Below are 22,405 nucleotides of genomic sequence, written 5' to 3' on the forward strand. Positions count from 1 at the left end.
TGGACGCATTTTTGACAATGCCCAGATCGCAAGATCGAACCATGCCATATGTCGCACATTTTTCTTATTCTGCTTTTAAGGTTAATATTAAAAGGTAATGTTTTCATTCTTGCAAGCATTTCTAGAAAATCCTTAAATAGGAGCATGCATGCTTTGCCATGGCAAATACAAAACTCACAATTCAAATACGTTAAAAAATCGCTTCGAAACCCAGCTTCGAAACTACGATAACCTATACTGTACCTTCTCCACACTTGAAGATCAGATTCGATGGCAAAGAGGACATCGGCCAGTAAACGTTGATGCATTGGTGACCAAAGGAATTCTGGTATGAGTGGCCTCGATTCGTGTGGACTGCTGGGTGAAGTGGGAGATGTTGGTTCAGAGGCATCACCCTCCTCTTTTCCCTGTTTTTCACTTCCATTCGTCGCCTTGCTTATATCGATAGAATGAGCTTTTGAGACATCGGGCGACATCGCCTCCTGGGGCAACCCGTTGTTTTCAGGAGCAGGTTGCTCTGCGGTTGAAATGTCCCTAGTGGAGGTTTCGTTTTCGTTATTAACGACGCGTGTATCACCTTCGTTTGAACTGGGCCCGTCTGAAGGTTTTTTCAAATCGTTTTCCAATGCTAGTGCGGTAGCTTCTTTCTCTGAAGACTTTTCGCCAAGTTCGTCAGCAACAGCTACTTCGCTATCATCATCAGGTGTTCCTTCTTCGTGAACATGACCACCATGATCCGTTCCGGCCTCTTCTTTTGTTGCCGTACCTTCTTTGCCTGCATTATCGTCCGGCTCTGAATCGTTAGCAGAGCTTCCCTGAGTCCCTTGCGTAACATCAACTTCTTCAGGCTCCTTATTGTTTTCACTAGAAGATTTATTTGCATTGGATGTGTCTTCAGGTAACGTTTCGGGGTCCCCTTCGTTGTCGCTTGTACGGTTTTCCTGCTCCTGTTCGCTACCGCCATCGCTCTTCCCTGCGGAGTTCTGACCACTTCCTGCCCCATCTTCTTCATCACCTAAATCCACTTCTCCTCCAGGACGGTCGTTTGTACTCACTACTTCTCCCCTATCATTTACAGGGGGCTCATGATCTCCATTAACCATGCTTTGTTCAGTTTTGCTTTCCGCATTTTCCTCATCCTCCTTCGACGATTGAATGATTGAGTAAAAAAACTGCTTTCGGTAATCCTTGTCTTTATCGGTTTCTTGTACCTGGCTTTTCCGTTGAATATCAACCGTAGCTATGTTCACCGCCTTTTTCCTGCCGGAGTCGCTGACGTTGGAACTTGTGGACTGCGTTCTTGTCAACGGGCGTGGATCGCTTTCCGCGCCCGGTTCTTGAGATGGTATGTCCTCGATTACATTAGCCCACTTGTTTGCTAAACCTCGATTGAAGATCTAGGATATGAAACAAATTATGCTTTTATTTATCAAGTTGTACTGATTAGCTATGGTACGATCATTTATAGTTTCGATCACGATTTGAACAAAACATCCACGAAAAACATAAACTCTGGAATGATTCACATCAAAAAGGCTCAAAAATTAGAGGAAAAGTTCATAAATGAAAATTCTGACAACTTAATTCTCAGACTAATAACCCTAAAACGTCCTCGTTGTATACCTGCCCGTGTAAGATTGCCAATGTGTCCACAAAAATTCTCCATCCTTCCGCCTCGTGTTGAAGTGCATGGTGAAGGAGCAATCGAATTAGAGAAAATACAGTATCTGTTGTCTTTACCTGTTCTGTAGAATGAAACAAAAACAAATTGAGTCACAAATGTTTCCGCAGCAATATTTCCCAGTTTTCGACCCAAGGTTTGACGTAAGGGAATAACTGCTTTTGATCAAATGTGACCTATCGCAGATACCCTCCATTTTTGTGATCTATCTTGGATACTTAATTGGAGATGAACCTACCTTTAGATTCAGGCTCGAACTTGGCCAAAGATAACAAGAAATCCTGCCAACATGATATCTGCAAAAAGTACCTGAAAAGCAGCGTTCAAAAGTTATATATATACATATATGATTCGGTCGGAAGATGGTGCGTGAAGGACTCCAAGGTAATAAAAATGGATAATCAGGTTTCGTCATATTACAAATCTCTTACACATTTTTCATTTACAATTATAATACTACAATGATCATAAGATGTACGAAGAAGTTGCAATCCTCAATGGAAACAGTACATTCAGTCTTCTGAATTAGAATTGATAATTTTTGATTCGACGACTACCCAATCAAATCATAAGGTAGAGCAGTTTATAAAAAACCTGTTTTGCTAAAACTAATTTTTACCATGCATTAGCAACGTACGTAAATTGGTCCTCCTCGTCTGGTTTAGAAATATTTCCTAACTTTACACCAAACACAAAAGATACCGTGCGCCTGTGAACACAGGTTACAAACCTTTACTATATATAAACACGAACGAACATGCACGAACGTGCAAAATCAAGGTGACTTCTTTGTACTCGGGGCGTTAAGCTTCATCACAATCAGAGCCTCACCTCGCATGCACTGTCGAGAAACCTCTCTGCTAAATTCACTATATTTTCACAATTTTTGTGCTATTGGTTAACTCGTTTAAAACTACATTCACACCGTACGACTCTTCAAAACGAGTGTTGAGTGACCGATGATCCTGATTAAAAAACAGCACAGGATTCTCTATATACATTCATCGATGTCACAAGGAAAAAGTTGCAGGAGTGATTGTACAAAATAGAAAACGATGAACATCTCATAATGAATAGTGAATTTTAGTAAATTAAACAAATGAGGTTTTGATTGTCTATGTTTCTTGTCGCCATTGCTCAGTCTGCCTACACAATGATAATACAACCGAACGCCGCTTTTTGTAAAAAAATAAATACGTTATTTACCGTTTTAGTCGGTCTGGATAGAAAAACATATATATGGCTAAAAAGTGTCAATTAAGAATTCGAATACTCCTTTCTAATTTGTTTTATTCTTTCTTCATGGAAAACACAATACCTGCAATTGCTGTGGTTGTGATTTAACAAGAGCATCAAGTCGGAGAGAAATACTCTTTTGATGTCTATCCTACGGCGAGCGTCGGAATCATCGTCTGTTTTACTGTCGTCTTGTTTTCTTTCTTCTTCAAGAATTAACTCGACCATGACAGGAATGAAACCTAAATGAAAACCCCGGGGTATCAACCTTTGTAAAAAGTCTGCAAAATCATGCAATTTACGGACGACCAAAACGTTCTTTTGATTACCAACTGCGGCCTGTTGACGAAATAAAAACATGGATGTTTTATCCGCAAACTATACGTTACAGCACAGGCTTCTTATAAAGGTCTATAGAAGCGCTGATACTTATTTCAGAAACAGATCACTTGTGAAATTAACTTATACGTTTTTTACAAATAATGTGTTAAACTATATATTTGAGGTTAAGACGATTTCTTAAATGTTCAGTTTCACCATAATTACACCCAATAGCGTATATATAGCTACACCTTTTGTAAAAAGCCACCTTATGTGTACACAGAAATAAACAAAGCAGAAGTTTAATTTTGTTCCTTTCCAGACATTATTTGGCTGGACAAAGTACAGTTAATATTACCAAAGTCATACTGGCCAGTTTCAGTTTCTATTACCTACACTTGGCTTATCATAAAATATATTTTGGGAGAAACAGTATTCGGACGAGCTAGCAGATTGCACATGACTGTATTCCAAGATTTTGTGTCGAAATTTTTCCGCATGCTCTAACCGAGCAAAATTGCTTCGTTTAGAGTAATATAGCCTGAATCTATATAATTCTATATAATGCTATAAACGCACCTGGATTGGTAAGTAAATACGTTGAATCAGGTTCAGGATGACGATCAAAGCGGATTTGCTTGTAAACTCTTCCAGTCAGAACCTAAACATTAATTCGGATTAAATTAGACGCTTGTAATGGAGAGCAATCAGTATTAATAACTTGCATTTGGCATGCTGATAAATGATGACTGGCATACATATATTTATACAGATATACACCTATATTACCTATATATACAGTATGCTTTAAGACTAGGACATCATCGCAGGACCGATAATTTAATTCCGCCCGAGAAAATATTACTAATACCGCGCTATTTGGTCCTGGAAACTACACTTATCGCCATATCTTGGTATACTCATTTGACATCTTCCGGTCCCCAAAAGAGTAAAATGGAATGTACTGAATAGATTTATTTAATTATTGACTTCACCTCGTAAAGGGCGTTGTAAGAAGTTAGCGTGAGTTCAAACACTTTTAATTTCTCTCCAATAAAAGAAAACAGCGAAAACTCCTGGATGACGTAAAGTTTCTTCCTAATAGTAAATAGGAGTGATGTTATATAGAGGCAAAAAAGTGCAATAGTGCAGGTAATACTTTATTTACGTATCGCGTTCACCGCCGTTTTTTCACGGCATGACTTTATTTATCGAACCAGATCACTTTCAAAACGGAAAGGTGGGGGATGTATATTCATATATTCATACATTCAATGCCAGGACACTGAATGTAAGGTTTTAGGGTATTTCGTGCGGCTCTTTGCACTTATAAGAAAAACAAACAAACAGCCAGACTTACTCCATGGGACAGTATCGTAAAAAGGCACCAATTAACTTAAGGCTATATATTCTGAGGGCTTCGTCCTCTGCTGATAGGAAACGAAACAATACTCTATAAAAAAATAAAACACATAAATTAATATGCATTACGTTTGACACCGAAAGTTTTCCCCCAATATTAAAGAAGGTAATGTATTAATATGCTTGTTTTAACGTTTAACGGTTAAACAAATTCGGTTTTTTAGAACTCTATGTCCTATCAGAAATGTGTTTTAAATCTGTAAGTTCATTGAGGTGGGCCTAAGACAGATGTTGAGGACGGCCGGACCTATTCTGTCACCTTGAGGTATACTTACATCGAAAAGCATAAAAGATATAAAATGACATGTATGTGAACATAATGTTTTAATATGTTTGTTTTAATGTTTTTGTTTTTTGTTTTTTAAACAAATTCTGTTTTTTAAAGCTCTATGTCCTGTTATAAAATCTCAATCAATAATATTTTTGAGCTAGGCCTACATAGAGTGAGGGTAGATCGTAAGGACAGCCGGGCCCAATTCTGCACCCTGAGGTATACCTACATTGAAAAACCTAAAACACATAATATGACATGCATGTTGAACAACTTAAAACCAGGAGTTTTCCAATAATTTTGAATTGCTAATGTTTTATCTTCGGATTATATTTTTTACCTGATTCCCTCAAGTCTATCTAATGCCATAATGATGGCCATAGGTTTCTCACACATCAGATCAAGAATAAACTGCAAAATGTCCACGATATTTTCTTCCTGTAACACAGACCCACATTTTTTTACACTTTCTGAATTACATGCATGAACTATTTTGTATTAGTTTACATGTATTGAGCTTAATTTAAACAACTATATAAAGAAGATTTGTTAATACAAATGTGTCTGAAATTATTATTTAAACATTATTATGAAAACGTATTTACGGGCATAAACAGGGATTTAAAATTTTTTACATCGAACTCTGTTCGCTTTTCTGGTCTTTCAAATGAATCGGAAAAACAGGACCTGCATGATCAACCCGAAAGTAGCTAAATCCAAGGTACTGACCTCTTTAACTGCACATAGATAACAGAATATGCTTTCTAGTTCACAGTCCTCGATTCGGTCACCCTGCATTTGAAAGAAAGCATTTATTTTACCTGGCTGTACCAAGTGGAGAGAAAGGAGTTTCCGCAATTGATCTTTTGCCTAAATAGATCTACCGTAACAAATGTTTTCACAAACTCCTTATTTACCCACGTAAAACAAATTTCTTATATGAACTTTTGCACTGGGCCCACATCGGTGAGAAAAAGTAGATAAAAAGAATTAAAGAAGTGTTTGCATGTATACGCTCGCATTTCCTCACAGCGTTCATGCGATTACAGGAAGTTAATATTGATCCGCGATGCATAATACTGTAGATGCAGTATAAATTCTCGTGTTCTCACCTGAACAATCATTTGTTTTATAAGAACCATTATGAATGCTCGAAGTGAGAGTAACTCTTCTTTACTTGGCCGTGGGACACCTTGAAAGAATATATACAGGAATGGTCAATTTTGAGGTCTGGTTTACAGGGCCGAGATTTTTAAGGCAGGGGCAAAAATTTCGTGAAGGTCACTTTTGCGACGAAGGTTGCATTTGATAAATGATGATGATTGCCCTCCACACACCTCTCCCATTACTGCAAAAACATTCCAACGTTGATGGACGCTTTCAGTCGCCTAAAATATTTTTCGCATTTTCGAAGACCTCGAAACCGAACTTTTCAAACTTACCGGATTCCGGGATATTTTCTGGCTTGACAACCCAGTAATGCGTTCGTAGCATGTCAATGAACTTATTTACTCCCACCTCGCGTCGCATCAAATCTGGACAACCTGGGTTCGAGATAAGATCTGTGGCAAACACGCTGAACAAGTGTAGCTGGACCTAAAACGAGAGTTCCTCACAAATAATAATCCAAAGATGCAACAGTACAGTGCTCTATATTTTTCATTCCCCACTTTAATAACTGCACATAAAGAAGACTGCTTCAATCGCTCAGCTGAAGAATTTCAATATGCCTTTACAAAATGCCTTTGCTTTTTCATCTTGTGTCTTTTGGTGGTAATCATAAACTTTTTTATGTCATAAATTTTCTTGATGCATGTTTATGTGTTGAAAAAGAATGTTTTGGTACCCTTCCCACACAGCGGGTGAGCGAAAAAAGGATTTTCTTAACGCAAGGGATGTATAGAATACATGTTGAGTTCGGCACTTGTTGTCGTATCTTTATCATCTCAGCAGTAGGATTTCATGAACGATCTTACTTCCAACGGTTATACCTCTGTAAGTATATTTTAACATCACACGCGTAACCAACCTTAAATGGCGTGTTTATCCACAATCTAGCATTGAACAAGACGTGATCAAGCAAAGTACCAAGCAGTCGTATTTTCCTTGGCTGATAAAGCAGAAACCTGAAAAATTAAATATTTGCTTGAACTCGCAATTAGTAAAGTTAGTAAAGTTAGTAAAGAGTAAAATGAGTGAGCTTCGATTGCCGTTTCCTTATCAGTTCCCGCAGTCTACATGAAGAACTGAATCCACGAATGCATTTATTGATTCCGTTACTACAGTTAACGAAACATTGTTCCTAATCATATTCTAAAGAGCACAGCGTTGCTCAAACCTGTTTTGATCTACCGAGTGTTTTCACCAGTGTGACATCAAGAAAAACACTAAAAACTAATTGTTTGCATGAATACGATGTACATACATAAACGTCTGCCTTTAGCAAACTGGATCTGCTACTCTCGTGTAAGTAGATAAATATTAAATACCTTGCCAAGGCAAGAAGATAATCCGAAGCTTCTTCTGTCAATATGGCAGCATCGGAGCACTAAGAGTGGAACAAAATATGTGATTAGCACCAAGGTAATGCAACTTGATCTTTATACATTTTGTGTTCTGGAGTAAATTACCTTAACCGGATTAACATTACATTGTCTATACAACGTATAACAAAGTCGAGGGCCATGAACTACTAGAGGACAAGCAGACGCACGGAATGACGTCACAGAAAGTCATCCCTTGTTTTTTTCAGCTAAATATGTTTTAGCACGTGTCTTAAGCTAGCCAATAGGATTTCTCCAATTCTTGTAGATCTTGTACTCGTGATATTAGCGAAATTTTGACTTTTCTAATTTTCCAAGTTTTGGAGAAAACAGAAACAAATTGCTTGCCTGTTTAATTGAATAATTTTTTCCATTTTATTTTATAAAACAAATAACATAACCGTTGATGTTATCTATTTGTTAAATAGCCCAAGCGAACATAAATGAGATTTCAAAAAGCTAAACATTTTTAAACTGCTTATTTTTTACGCAAGAGGAAAAGATCAATTTCTTACTGGCAGGCACTTCCAACAAGCAACATCTTACATGTAAACTTAGCGGACGCGCATTATGCTGATACGGTGATTACATATTTCACAATGTGAAATTAATGCAAAGTAAGAAACACTGTGTGTGCGACCTTGTCGTATTGCGTTTTTTCTTTAAACAACTATATAATGATTTGATGTCGTTAAATGTCACGTTTGCAGCTTATATACATTACCTTTTCCAACAAGTAACTAACAACGTAGAATCCACGTCCCTGGATCATTTGTTGCTGACTGGTCTCGGAATTCTTCATGAAATCGCAAAGCAGGGAAAGAAGCAAAGTACTAAAGATAAAATTCCAGTCAAAACTGTTGCTGTTCATAATAAAGATATAAAGTTAGTGACGCATATATGCATCAATTGAAATGTACCACCATATTTGCTTACCAAATATCCCTGTCTGCTTCACGATCTTCCGGGTTTTCTGTGTGAATGTAGTCGAGTTGCGCAAACAGTGGAAACAACATCTAGAGGAAAATTCCAATGAAATGGTATCGGTGGGAATGCCCGCGGCAAAAGCAGGGCAGATAATTTATAGGAACTTCATGCATGAGGGATACACATTCCTTCTGTGCAAAGCCAAAAAAGCGTATCAATCATGAATGCGCGAATGGCGCAACTTATTAATGCAGTGTAATTGCTTTATGGTATATAATGTCACATTTGCACCCCACCCCCCAAAAAAAGTAGTATTCCATATAATTCCAAGTCAATAAAGGTAACGACAAATGTGACCTTTGTAGGTGGTATTTCACCACAATTCATGATATACGCGACTAAGACATTATGGTACCTGGACTCCACCAAGAGAATGTAGGCTCGTTTGAAGCGAGTGAGTGACAACGGCTTGCACACCCTAAATAAAATACATTGCATTCGGGACCCACAAACATTTAAGCTTCATGATGCAGCAACTTCATAATTTGCTTTGGTAATTTTGTGATTACAGCTAAACTATCGCAATAACGTTCAAGGCTTCAAACAGCTCGTAAATGTAAACATATTTAGCTTGATATATGAACATATAAATACCGATTAAAAATCCCTATCCACACGACTTTTACAGTATATACTAATAAAATTACTTTATTAGTATTATTATATATCCGCAAAGGTTAACGGTAAAACAGTTCATAGAGATGAGGATTTTCTTCGATAAATTACGTTTTACCAGTAGGGGTGCTATTCAATGTTCAAAGTTATGGTCCAAAAAGGGCTATACAAGAAAAAAACTTACTTCCAACATCAATGCATGTGGAGATTCGCAAAAATAGGATGCGTTTGTGACAGGAGATGACTCAAGACACAACTGACCATCACATGCTATTGGATTGTACGTGAACATTATCGAGGCAGACAATTTTCCGTCGTAGATAACCTATAATGTCAGGCGGAGATTTACAATAGTATACATGCACATACAAAACATGTACATATTATTTTACACATTTTGATAAATTGGAAATAGCTATATATGTACGTCAACCACAAAGATTTGTCGGGAAGAGTCTAATATGCATGTGCGGAAACTACAGCCATCATTTTAATTTTTTACTTCTCGTTTTTCATTTTAGCTTGAAATATGCCAATAAACCACTAAAACTTAAAGATTAATATACTGATATTTCACTGTAACATACCTTTCTGTCTTGCTCGCTCAACGGCGTGTCAATTTCATACTGGAACTGGAATTTGTTCTAAATCCAGGAGAATTAAAATTATCAATGAAACGTTTAAAACCAGTAGTGAACTTTAAAGTCGGTTTAAAAATTGATTGAACGGATAAGAGGAAAATAGAAGCAGTGTATTGCATCAACTTTTTATTTCTGTTCTGACATTGTGTATATACATACCTTGTAGCCTGGTCCAAGATGATAGATGGCTTGAATGACCGGCCACGACAGAGCATCTGTGAATAAATACACTGCTCCCATTTGACCACGGAAGACGCTCTTTATATCTGCACTCGGAGAACTGCCGATATAGCATTTATCGAGCGGCTAAGATAAAAGTGTGAATAATAAATCATTATACGCACGGTAATATCCTAAAGAGTTAAACAAAATAACACGATTAACAGACATGCACGTTTCATGCATGCATGTCATATAATTTAATCATGCACAAAAGGGCTTAAATCGTCGATAGAATAATTTATGTCAATCAATGATTTACCTACAGTGAGGTACAGTGAAAATTTGAAAAAAAGAAGCTAAGATACAGTATCTAACCCATGCATGCATGGTTGTTCACGAAGCATACAGTTTGCAGTCGGCTTTGTGAAAACGTATCAGGAGTCTTTACTAATACCGTTGTTGTATTCCCTATTGTTTGTACCGCGACAGTACTGTACAAGAATGGTCAAAAACTGACAGAACGTATGAAACCGTAACAATGTGCGAAATAATTTTGTTACTACAGTTAACGAATCTTTTAAGAATTAAAATCACGCCATAGTAATGCAGCCTCAAATTCCTTTGTTTGGTGGCCATTTTAGGCGCTGGCCACATGCAGATGATCAATTGAAATTAAAAATGAAACTATTTCAACACGATTGTTGAATTCCCTTTTTCTACTGCTGTATTGTGTATACAAAACAACTTATCTATATCTTTTTCGTTGATTTGTGATTACAATTTTATTTTGTGAATTTCGTCAACATATATTAAACGAGCGATTTTGGATTAATATAAGACTTGTATATACTGTAGATAGCATTTATATATGAAGCAAAAATATTCTTGAGATTTTCAAGAATTTCAATAATTTTTACGAAAAGAATTTCAGTAATTTTAAAGATATCTTTCCTATTTTAGTCATTTAAAAAAGGTCTGACCATTCCTAAAATAAACAATTAAATTAAACCCGAAAACCAGATCTGATTTAACATTGATCTGTAAAATAAAAAAAATTTCTGCTTCGATAAAAGAAGATAATATGGAAATCTTACACAGAATTTCATTTGTATAATATCTTTTCTCTATCGCCCATAAAGAAACCTATATTATAAATGGATGAAAATGTAAGGTATTTCACCTCGTTCATTTGAGCCATGGTAAGGTCTCCACCAGAAACGAGTTCACCATTGACATAGCATTTCACTTCACTTGACCGAAAACGACTGTACGTATGGACAATAGTAAGCATAAACCACTGTAAAAAAGAAAAGTTTAGTTTCAGTTATCAAATGCTCCAATAAACAACTGGTCGCGTGCATAAACACTAAAACGAGAGTTTGCATTGAAACACTCTATGATGGTGAAGTTGAGATGTCGGTATTAAAAGCATATGACTGAACGCTTGCTTGAAGATACACGACGTAATTTTCTGAATATTATTGTTAGGTATAGACTCCTGAATCATTTCACAATATAAACGTATAGGTTTCGCTTGTTAAGAAAATGACTTGCTTGTTTTGAAATAGCGAGGAGATTCTGCACGAATGTATTTTTAGTAATGATAAAATGATAAGTATAATGATAGTAACGAAAAGGAACGATAAGTAAGTATAACGATAAAACGATAAGTAATGATAGTAACGAATAAGTAATGATAGTAACGATAAGTAAGTAATGATAAAACGATATTAAACATCACAATTTGGTTACAGAAACAGGCATGATATCGGCTGAATTAGCTATAGGTCAAATCAGCTCCAAGAGCTCCCATGCTGTATGTGTGGTGGGCAGCTCAAACGAACATCATTCATTATAAACACATCCTTCAAATTAAACTGAAAAGCAGGCATATCAATGATATCAGGCCATCTGAACATTTGTATATAAGCAATATGTACTAAATTTGAATGTACAAACCCTTTGTGGATGGAACTGGTGCCCAACAAGATGCCTGACATAACGTATTTCCCGTTTTGTTGAGCGTACAGCAGACTCAATCACAAGCATGGGACCAGAGAAGTGCGCAGAATAACCAATGCCTTTTCCGTTACGAAAACTATTAAATAAAAAAGTGAAAAATGTACTAATGTACTTAATGTACTGTATTTTTCACTGTACCGTTGCACAATACCGTTGTAGAATATTGCATTAAATGGTTACCTTAGGTCGTAAATCAAGAGCAGCAGTGCTGTCTACATCGCAAACAACGCATGTGCAATTTATCTTTTATCATATAAACCTACCAATACAAGTAAGGCCGACACTTCTCGGCATTCGTGATTACAGAAGCGTCAAGACAAACCCAGGTTGAAAATGTGAACCCAGGTTGATGAGGCCACTTTGCAATTGGTGGTACAGTAATTGCCTAAAACAACAACAAAAGTGCACTAAGGCTTTGATTACACAACGCAGACTTCATTGGTAATCCACGAAGCTCGATTAAACAATACACTACCATGCAAACCCGCGGTCGAACTCATGCGCATATACGAGAGGTTTGAGACAATTAAGCGCAGGAATATACACAGTTCCTGTTTTAATTATATCACGACAATACACGATAGAGGGACCGCTCTTATAACGATAATTTCACAATGTTGGTAGCCAAATATCCGTAAAATTTAGCACATAAAACAATGTACTCACTGCTCCGTTGTTTCCAGTGAAATCAAAATACACATCTGGTCCACGACGGTCCGGCATAACCTTGAGTACATGCAGTAGTCTCGCAGCATGTTTAGGCTAAAAGAAAGGCTAAACTTAAAAAGGACTGCTTTGTTTTCTACTTTTCAATAAAGATAGCAATGCAACGCAACGAAATGTAAAGCAACACAACACAACACAACACATACCCATCGTCCATTTTCGCCTTTCAACGCAGCAAAGAGGATTTTCAATTCTTTCACTGTGATACTATACGCTGCCAAAACTCCAACTAATTCAATGAACTTATCTAACGAAACGTTGCAAAAGATCGATTTTAATGAAAATCGACAAGTCACACTAAGTTTTAAAGCTATTAAGTTCGATAGCATTCTAGTTTAAATATTTATTTAGGTATTCAGGTATCTGGAGTATGTTAAAAGTGCAAAAACCCAAAATCCCCCGACAAAATCACTTATACAAATGTGCATTCGCTATCCAATCATGGGCTTAATTGATTGACCAATCCAAAGGATAAAAAGTAGGATAATGTGTCAATGTCATCACCTTTGCTAAAAAAAATACTTTGGAGAATACACTAAAAAACGTTGCATGATTAAGCCATGGAGCATTACTTCACCTGCAACAATATCAGTCTCGTTTGGCAACCGATTAACAACCCGCTCAATCAGCCCAACACTGGTGCAAATTTGTAGATTTGTGACGCTTCTCTTCAGGATGGATATGAGAAAACCAAGAATTTCAACCTATAATCGCAGGACAAATAAATTCTGAATAAACTCCATTTTTGGTACCTCCGTTCTTTTATGATTTAAGACGCCTTGAGCATGGACTAGTATGATTAAATTACTGGATGCTAATTGGTCGAAAGAAGGCCAGTTATTTCATTAACTTTACTGCATGCATGCAGTACAATTTCTGTTCAAAAATTACCGAAAGTTTTTTGCATACAAATTATGTATGTCACTCGTACAATAAGAGATTAATAGTGATTTCGCTTTAAAATTTTTTATTTTGCTCCACGCTTGGAAAAAATTCAAAATTCAAAGCTTTCAATCTCAAATTGTACTGCACCGGATGATGGCTTGAACTAATTAGGAAGTGTAATTTCAAGTATTCGTCTTACGCCTACCATGAATTCTCTTAAAAATAATTGTTTTTACGGCAAGCTAGCATGATTAAATCAACATACACCCCCCCCCCCCCCCCATAACGTAGCAGTAATTATTTTTCTGTTCTTCTCATACAAACGTTTTGGTTTCCATCGAAAAAATAACACTTTTTTCGTAGAACAACGTGTAAAACAACTAATTTGAAATTATATAGTTATCTAAGATTCATCTCAATTCAATTCTAATCAATTCAAATCAATTCTATTCAGTAAAAAAAAGGAAAAATGGTTGCTTTCACCATGTCACACAAACGTTATTAAGTTGGTCCAAGAAATGAATTTGATGTAACCGAATTAAAATTGGTTACTGTTGTTACTGTGCGTATAAAAATATTAAACTGTAAAATTTCTAACGTATATTGACTAAACGCTATTAATGTAGATGCTGATTCTAAAATAAAACACACATACGCCGAACGTTTGATGTTCGATATTTCACTCCTGCACTTATCACGTTAATTCGTAAAACTGCTCGGCTAGAGTTACACATGTTCAAAAAAAAGAAATATGCGATATTTGAGCAATTTCACTGTATGTGATTGACAGGGCCGTTGCACAGACGCTGCTGCAACTCCGTTTAAACATTCAGTTTGATTAAACGTGAAACGTCAACATTATCAATTATTAAAATTCGTTTCCTTTGTAATAAATTCAAATATTGTAAGTGTTCGTCTGACGTTTTGTCAATAAAATAGATATATTCATTTCTTTATCACTGTTTTTTCTTATCACAACTAGACATCGTGTTTAGCATCTGCTATATAACTCTTGCATGACGCCTTTTTTTGAAAGGATTTTTGTCTATGAAAGTGCATCGCTCTTAGCAGGCGCTACATATTAAAATAATGTCATGAAATTAGACTGGAGTGTGAAATTAGTCTGAAAATGTAATCTCTATGTGTTAATTACTTTCACTATTCATCAATACTTCGTCATTACTATCACCATTGCGCTTGCTTTCAATCCTCAAACGTATATCACTCCAATCTAATTATTTCCTATCTTTAACGAGTTTTTAGCGAAAACGACTTTCTCAATTTAATTCGGTTTTTTAAATTTGTTCCAAATTTCATCTGATCTGATAAAGTAAGAGTTTTTAAAGTATTTCTAATAATGTTTTGCAACGGGGTGGAAGATATTTTCGTTATGGTTGCGAGATTGACACCGATGCACGTTGTGAGCCCTATTTCCTTACAATTCTGGTCAGTGGTCAACTCAAAACAACAAGCGTTCAAGCAATCCCAAGGGAATGACAAGTTGTAAATCATACTGCATGTACCCTCTGTGATATGCATAAGGCGTAATTGTTTTGTAGGTTGTCTGGACTTTTCATCCACATCCTGTTTGCTTGTTAGAAAGATCGTGTTGAAATAATGAAATTAAGTAGAAGATATGAGAAATATTTAAGTGATTGGTAAAATTTTGAAATGTCCGCAGTTAACGGATGAGTGGAATTCATTCAATGCAAGTTGGATGTTGTTACAACAAACAAAACATAGTCATAGTTAGGCACCTTGTGTTCTTATATCAAGTATGGGAAACCATTCGGAGCAAACGTTGTGCGAAGACTTTGTGGCTATATGAGAGTTTGTAGCTTTGAAAATAAACCCAGTTATAAATTACACTGGAAATATATCCATATAACATCCATGCTAATTACCATTTCCATAGGTACTATAATAGTAGGGAAACACTATGGGGTGTAGCATATTTCCATAGAATGGATGTTGAAAAAAATTCCAGTGTTAATAGAGCTCCACGAACTATTCCAAAAAAAACCAAAAGGCTTAAGCTTTCACAAAACAAGATGATGTATTACTTTGTCAAATCACTCAAATGAATATGAAAATTTCAGGTGTATAGCAACTCACTCAATATTACCAACTCACTGCCAATTTTGGAAATAATAAAATAATAAAATTATTTTAACCATGCAAATATGTGGCATTAAGAACAAATTAAACAACTTAAACAATTCACACTAAACATGCAATCATGAGCATGATAAGTATGTGAACCAATGGTGTGGTAGTGGTAAGTCAAATCTGAACCTGGCTATTTCTACCATTGTTTAACATGGTTTGATGGATCTAATGGAAGCTAAGCTTTGTTTAAAGGGAGCAATTATAGAATTAGAATACCTCACAAATCCAACCCTAACAGGGAAACACAAGAATATATATAGTATGGTATATGGTATACGTAGCATACTGCACCAATAATTTTCATTCAGCAAAGTTACTTTGTATATCATATTGTTACTATGAATTAACACTATTATATATATTTACAACAATGTATTCGCTGTATGTAATTCCAAACAACTAATCAGCATTCATAATAAGGCTCCTCTTTAGTGTAGCCTTATATATTGATTCCTTATTGTCTTAGCAAAAGTATAATATTGATAAATCCTGTCACCTTTATTTCAGCTATTTTGACAAAAATCTACAATTTCCAAAATTGAGAGTTGATCTCAAACATATTCGCATAATGGGATATCGATTAATTAGGCATACACACTATATAATACAACCTGGTAAGTTACCTGGTAAATTTCTCAAAAAGATCAGCATTACTGCTTATTGCAACTTATTCATTATTTAAAATTAGCCATGCAATTCTGTTATTAAAGAAAACTGACCTATCTTATCAAATTAGCCTGAATCATATAACATAACACCTGCCTGTCACACTTTATTTAAATTGACAGGCAGCATATATATTCAAAACAAAAATTTCACATTATGCCTAATATTTTTTTCCATGTCTAAAAATGGATGCTTATAGCACGACTGGTCCCTATTTTAGGCTATTTCATTCTGTACGTGGATTGCAATTTTAGATTGCATGTTCGTAAATTGCTTTGCATGTTCGTGGAGTGCATTGATTGTTTTATAAAATGCAACAGGGATTTAGAAGCAATAAAAGTCTGATGCTTACGAACTGTAGCATTTAATAGATGCGAACAACCGCGGAGTAGTATATTGTTAGGACAAAAATAAAAAATACATTTTGTTTTGTGACAAAGTACAACCGATAAATTGAGACACTTGAGATCAATGCTCATTCAAGCATATTATAGCACACTCACCGATAAGGAAGCATCGCAGTATTGAAACAATTCCAGCAGAATTAACAAATTGGGAGAGTTCTTGATGGTAAAATTTGTCTCGAGGTCGAAATACCCACGAACGAGCTAAAAGTGTAGCAATTAGAAGAATACTAAATAAGACTATTACCGTTTTTTACCATCTTGGGTCGGTGATAACAGGATCGTAAGCTAACTTTTAATCATTTAAAAGGATCTATATGATTTCCGAATCTATAGTTATCGTGTCTGTCCGCAAGGATGATAACATTCATAGAAATGTTAACGTACCGTTCCAAAGACTTCATATATAACTTTCTTGTGGTCTGGTTCGCCAGTACTTGATTCAATACTATGTACAAGTGATATTAAATTGGCAAGTTGTGCCCTCGCATCCAACGACGGATCGTTGCTCGAAGCATTTGCCACTTCATCGGCAATCGTATTGTCGTCTGCCTGGGCTTCTTCGAACGTTTTTACCTCGGCTTCATGTTGCTCAGAACTGGGTTCTGCTACAGTTTTCGTGGCGTCCTCTACAACATCCGCCATATTGCCATCACACCAAAACAAAGTACAAAAGTGACAAAACCTAACTTGCCCCATTCCCCCACGTTGTCATATTTGTCCATCACATTCGTTCGATTTCCAAGCACTGTTTCCAAGCCTAATCAATCAGGGCACTGATCAGGGCCTAATCTAATGATAACCAGAACAACCAAAACCCTGCGGTAATTCCAGCCCTAATCTTAGCTGCCAGTTCTAATTCTAACCCTCTTGGCAATTGCTGATTAAATTGGTATATTTTTAGCATTCCTGATCCAATCCTTTGAACTTGTTCGGTTGTTCAAGATATAGCTAGTAATTCGATGTCTGTGATTGATTGGCCGCTAATCCTAAACGCAGTCTCCGGTTACGATTTTTGTAATACCATGGATAGTTAAAAGACTTTATTATCCATTATTATACTAACTGTGATTACATTATCCATGGTAGTATTAACTGTTATTTGAACGGATTTAAACTCGAATCTTATCCTCATCTAAGCACAAACATCCTCCCATTAACCAACTTAGAGAAGCGCTTGAACATGCTTGAACGTGTTTTAGCGTCTTTATAAAATTTTTGAAAAAAATACAGGGCATTCAAATTCTGACCCTGTTGCCAAAAGCGTAGGTTTTCTAAGCACCATCTTTTAGCACTCCGAGCCCTGTCCTTTCCGAGCTTCAGGGCCTGCGTATTTCGCCCCTCAGCTACTACCCCCACTCTCGCCTACCTTGTGCCAAAACAGTAAAGTATTTTAGAGATTACATTTAGCGCATAAAGTCATGTAACGAGGAGTGAAGCAGTGAAGGCCCTATTTCGTAGAACTTGTAATTATGAACAAACGGTGTTAGTAGTTGCGGTTTGTTGTTTCCTTGCCAAGAATTTTTCACATGATTTCTCTTCACTTGTCTGGGAAAATACCACAGCTGTAGCACTCAAGTTGCAAATCTTCACATTCTTTACAGCAAGCCTTATTTAGCGCTTTCCCAATCAATATATGGTAACAAGAACTCAATGTTACGAGTTTGCCTAATGTAAGAATATTTCGCTGTTTTATGTCAATGTCTCAAAAAAAAGAGGTTTTTTTAACTGATAGTAGACACGGTAATTCCGCTCTAGCTTTCTATCGCAGCAGAAAATGATGGAATACCTTTGAAAATAAAAATTAACGATGGATTCATTAGTTTGTACCATTAGGACAATAGAATGCGTATTTAATTCTCATGGCGGTGCATGGAAGGATGTGGTTTTCAACTGGCCATTTTTAACACACAATTATTTGGTAACTTTTAGCCATTGTCAGATTAAAAGGGCATTGTTGATAACCGAAATAACCGGTATTTCTTCTGATTCCATTAACACACATTAAAATCCGGTTCGATTTCGTTTTGCAGACTCTATACACATGTAGTCATGTACAGCTAATATACAAATGCGTCTTACATTGAGTCCTAATTGTTGGGCGAGCATTGGATGATGGGTATCAACCTATTTTTGAAACTAAAAATTAAGTTATTTGTGATTAGTAACCTGAATTTTCGCTTCATTTCGGAATCCACTACGGGAAAAGAAAGTTCGATTGAAAATTTAGCCTGTTGGAAAACTGCTCTTACTCCTCGCAACATTGCAAAATTATTGTATAAATGAGCTGTATTTCAAAGTAGCTCATGATAAATAAATTAAATTGAATGGATATCCAGGTGCTGTGTACATTTCAAATACAGCGCATATTTAAAACAGACAACCACTTAACATTGATATTGAGCACAATTGTGCAGTAGTACTTTTAATTGTGTAGCTCACAAAGCGAATATTAAAAATAATATTCAGTGGTTGCCTTTTTTATACACCCTGCATGTATATGCATGGAGAGAACCTTCAAAATATGCTTGAGAATTGTTTTTGGGTAGTCGTACAGTACACGAGATTAAGTTTTCTTAAAATGGGAAACTTCAAATATTGTAAAAATGCTACTTCTTACGTTCACCTGCTGAGTTAATTTCAAACTTTTGTGCAGCTAACGCTCACAAAAGAATCCTAGTTTGTATTAATATCATGCAATACTGGTAATTGGCGTTTAGGTTTGAGATGGGACAGCTGATTTGATTTTAAAATTTTAATAAAGGAGCTTTGAACTTTAAACCTTGGACTTTGAGCGCGATGGGAATTAATGGAGTCAGCCATGATAGCCGTCTAAAAATGAAAAAGTAAGTAATTTCTTTCTCCTGCGGGCCTTCCACTGTTCATGTTTTACCTTGGGTATTCTGAAAGTTTTCTTTTCAAAGTTTACGAGCCTAAGCAACAACAAATCCTCTATAACGCGCACGAATTGAGTTCAAGGTTATAAAGGACGACCTTTAAAATAAATAAGTTCAAGAGTTTGAGAAGGTAAATGCAACCTTCACCAATAATTAGATATTCTCATTATCTGTGATGATAATCACCTTTTATCTATTTCTTAGTCGGCCTTTCAACAAAGACATTTTTTACATAATGAGGACACTATAAATTTTGGCGTCGTTTTTCTAAGTCGTAGGGAGTGTAGAACTACTAATGGCGAACACAAGTGAAAGAAATGCGACCGTAACACATAAATACGAATGTTCTTCCTATATTTCGACCGTAACAGAAATTTTTGCCTGGCATGTCTTTTTCGTCGGGTTAACCACTAACCTTGTCTTTCTTTATCTCGTCTTGAAGAAATTAGCGTCCGGATTAAGAAGTGACAAACTGTTTTTAGTGAACATTGTAGCTGCTAATATTCTTTCAATGCTAGGTAGCTTGCCTGGTGAAGCACTGGGGAGAGGAAATACCATGCCTCATGCTAAAACATACTGTATTTTTTATCATGCAGCCAATTTCATCTCGCTTTTCAACAACCTTACGTCAATGGCTGCTTTGTGTTACAATATGTACGAGAATGTCATTAAATACCCTGGAAACAGATTACTTACTCTGGCCTTGTCGTTAAAGATCGTCGTAGGTAGTTGGGTGCTATCTCTGGTGCTTGTTCCAACAGCACAATCAGGTTTTCTTGTCGCTGATACAAAAGGATTTGGCATGTGTAAAGTAGGCAATAACAAAGTTCCTTTAGTCGAAGAAATCGTGTCCTTCTTTTCTTTGATAGTGGTTGTCAGTATTTGGATTACAGTAACAAGTGTAATAATGATTAAATCTCTTACTGGAATAACATCTAAGTTAAATGAACATATTTCGAGAACTGAACAGGTCTTACATAATGCATCAAGAATAAAGGCAATAAGCTTTAAAAAGCAAACACTGGTAATGGTTTCCTGTTATTCTATCAGTTGGATTCCATTTGGTGTTGCAGCATTATTGACAGCAATAGATTTTATTTCATTTCATTCCTGTGTTTATTTTATTTGTCTTGTTGTAGCACATGTTAGTGCAGCAACTACTCCGATAATATACTTAACCATTGACAAACGCTTTAAAGTGAAGTGTTGTGGGAACACTAGGCAAAAAACGCCACGTCAGGTTGGAGCGAACTGAGCGAACCTTCCTCTTTGAGGTAGAAAAATGACTTCATCTTTAAATAACGAGAATGTATAGTAGACGTAAAAGAATCGACGTGCTAGTCCTATGACGATAAAGGTTGTACTCCCATGCATGCATGCGGTGTACAAATTGTATCATAATGTATGTTCATATCCATTAAATGAAATTGTTATGCAACCCATGTTGTGAGTTATATATTATGCATGATAAAAATGTGAAAATTTGTATGACGTGGATAGGTATGTATTTTTGCCACAAAAACGCATGGGTAAATATCATATTGGCCATTCGCGAATATTAATTACTCTTCCAAGCCGATGCTTAAGTGAGTTTAAGTGACGAATTACGGTAGTAATGGTTTTAGTGCCAACTACATGTCGTTCTTAGGTTAACTGTGGGTTCAGGTAAACTTGTTAAGTTTGCGTACCTTAAGAACCCAAGCGAAGCTAACTCGCATTCAAACTCATTGAGTGGGAGATCCGGCTCAATCTTCTTCATAGTATTTTCACTTTTAAGTCAAACATTAGCTTGATTTTCAATGTTTTCAAACCTCGGTAATAACAGATCAGTAATAACAAAATTTCTATGTCACACTGTGAGTGAGGTTTATGAATACTGGCGATAATCTTAAAACAAGCGTGCATGCCGTAGGCAGCTGAAAGCTCTTGTGTCAATCATTCGCATGTAGCTACTATTTTCGCGAGGTCGAGCATATTCGATGAAATTAATAGTGTAATTAATAGTGAAATTAATTTGTTTAAGTTGTAAGATATGGTTCACAGAGTTAATATTCGAAATTAGTATTTTTGCACAAGTGCATGAATATAATAAATCCTACATTCTGATTTCTAACTGGTCAAATTTGACGTATCATACTGTTGTATTCACCCTCAGGTGAATATAACACTAAACACTCAGACAACACTCCGATCTGGTTAGATCTGACCATCTCGCAGTTATGGCTACCCCAAGATTACAAGCGAAACCTGAACGTAAGCATGTTTTTTCATGCAGAGATGTTAGGCACCACCGTAAAATCGCTATGGAAAACAAATTAAAAGCTTGTGATTGGAGTAGTAATGTTTACAGTACAAAGAATGCTGAGGAAGCAGTTTTACTGCTGAATCAAGAAATTGTTTTATACAATCCATGTTCAATGAGTGCTTCCCTCCTCATACGCAATAAACAAATAAGTAGACGAACTAATATCGATCATCAGCAAATAATTAATAAACTCATTTGAGAAAACCAAGTTTGTGCAGTGTCGAATGAAACTGATAAGAAGTTTATGCAAGGGGTAAAAGGTTGGCAGAAGCCAGACGTTTTGGCGGAAGTTTCTGGTAATTAAATCACAGATAGAAGTACAAAAGCTGACAGCGTTATAGTTCTTCCATTGATCCAAATATCATTAACACTTACTTTCAAAATGTAAATACGGACACTCAATATACACCTCCACAGCCTCTAACAATCTCAAAAAGCGTACGTCACCTGGC

The 22,405-nt window shown here is 36.2% G+C and overlaps 2 protein-coding genes across 2 annotated transcripts in view; one reads left to right on the forward strand and one right to left on the reverse strand.

The window, feature by feature from the left end:
- The window catches only part of LOC114531987 (neurobeachin-like), a 46,249-nt gene extending 28,248 nt beyond the window's left edge, over positions 1 to 18,001 (reverse strand). Inside the window, exons 1-27 of the mRNA XM_028553583.1 lie at positions 17,139 to 18,001; positions 16,851 to 16,955; positions 13,205 to 13,331; positions 12,774 to 12,874; positions 12,568 to 12,663; positions 12,165 to 12,286; positions 11,839 to 11,977; positions 11,060 to 11,176; positions 9,877 to 10,023; positions 9,664 to 9,720; positions 9,261 to 9,401; positions 8,817 to 8,879; positions 8,411 to 8,490; positions 8,199 to 8,307; positions 7,421 to 7,479; positions 6,961 to 7,057; positions 6,374 to 6,527; positions 6,044 to 6,123; positions 5,661 to 5,723; positions 5,272 to 5,369; positions 4,599 to 4,691; positions 4,234 to 4,336; positions 3,818 to 3,899; positions 3,000 to 3,159; positions 1,920 to 1,990; positions 1,624 to 1,745; positions 244 to 1,397 (exon numbers count right to left, since the gene is read on the reverse strand). Coding sequence (XP_028409384.1) covers positions 244 to 1,397; positions 1,624 to 1,745; positions 1,920 to 1,990; positions 3,000 to 3,159; positions 3,818 to 3,899; positions 4,234 to 4,336; positions 4,599 to 4,691; positions 5,272 to 5,369; positions 5,661 to 5,723; positions 6,044 to 6,123; positions 6,374 to 6,527; positions 6,961 to 7,057; positions 7,421 to 7,479; positions 8,199 to 8,307; positions 8,411 to 8,490; positions 8,817 to 8,879; positions 9,261 to 9,401; positions 9,664 to 9,720; positions 9,877 to 10,023; positions 11,060 to 11,176; positions 11,839 to 11,977; positions 12,165 to 12,286; positions 12,568 to 12,663; positions 12,774 to 12,874; positions 13,205 to 13,331; positions 16,851 to 16,955; positions 17,139 to 17,450 — 4,052 coding nt within the window. The 5' untranslated portion in view covers positions 17,451 to 18,001. The remainder of the gene's footprint in view (positions 1 to 243; positions 1,398 to 1,623; positions 1,746 to 1,919; positions 1,991 to 2,999; positions 3,160 to 3,817; positions 3,900 to 4,233; positions 4,337 to 4,598; positions 4,692 to 5,271; positions 5,370 to 5,660; positions 5,724 to 6,043; positions 6,124 to 6,373; positions 6,528 to 6,960; positions 7,058 to 7,420; positions 7,480 to 8,198; positions 8,308 to 8,410; positions 8,491 to 8,816; positions 8,880 to 9,260; positions 9,402 to 9,663; positions 9,721 to 9,876; positions 10,024 to 11,059; positions 11,177 to 11,838; positions 11,978 to 12,164; positions 12,287 to 12,567; positions 12,664 to 12,773; positions 12,875 to 13,204; positions 13,332 to 16,850; positions 16,956 to 17,138) is intronic.
- Positions 18,002 to 19,859: 1,858 nt separating this feature from the next.
- Positions 19,860 to 21,010, forward strand: LOC114531964. The gene has a single exon (XM_028553558.1). It carries the CDS (start codon positions 19,944 to 19,946, stop codon positions 20,901 to 20,903), a length of 960 nt encoding a protein of 319 aa, XP_028409359.1. The 5' UTR covers positions 19,860 to 19,943; the 3' UTR covers positions 20,904 to 21,010.
- The last annotated feature ends 1,395 nt before the right edge of the window (positions 21,011 to 22,405 follow it).

The sequence above is a fragment of the Dendronephthya gigantea genome, unplaced genomic scaffold (genome assembly GCF_004324835.1).
Source record: "Dendronephthya gigantea isolate DGI-Jeju-01 unplaced genomic scaffold, DenGig_1.0 000076F, whole genome shotgun sequence".
Taxonomy (NCBI): domain Eukaryota; kingdom Metazoa; phylum Cnidaria; class Anthozoa; order Malacalcyonacea; family Nephtheidae; genus Dendronephthya; species Dendronephthya gigantea.

Coding starts and splice junctions, on each gene's coding strand:
- LOC114531964 (XM_028553558.1), top strand. CDS start 19,944: ATGGCGAACACAAGTGAAAGAAATGCGACCGTAACACATAAATACGAA.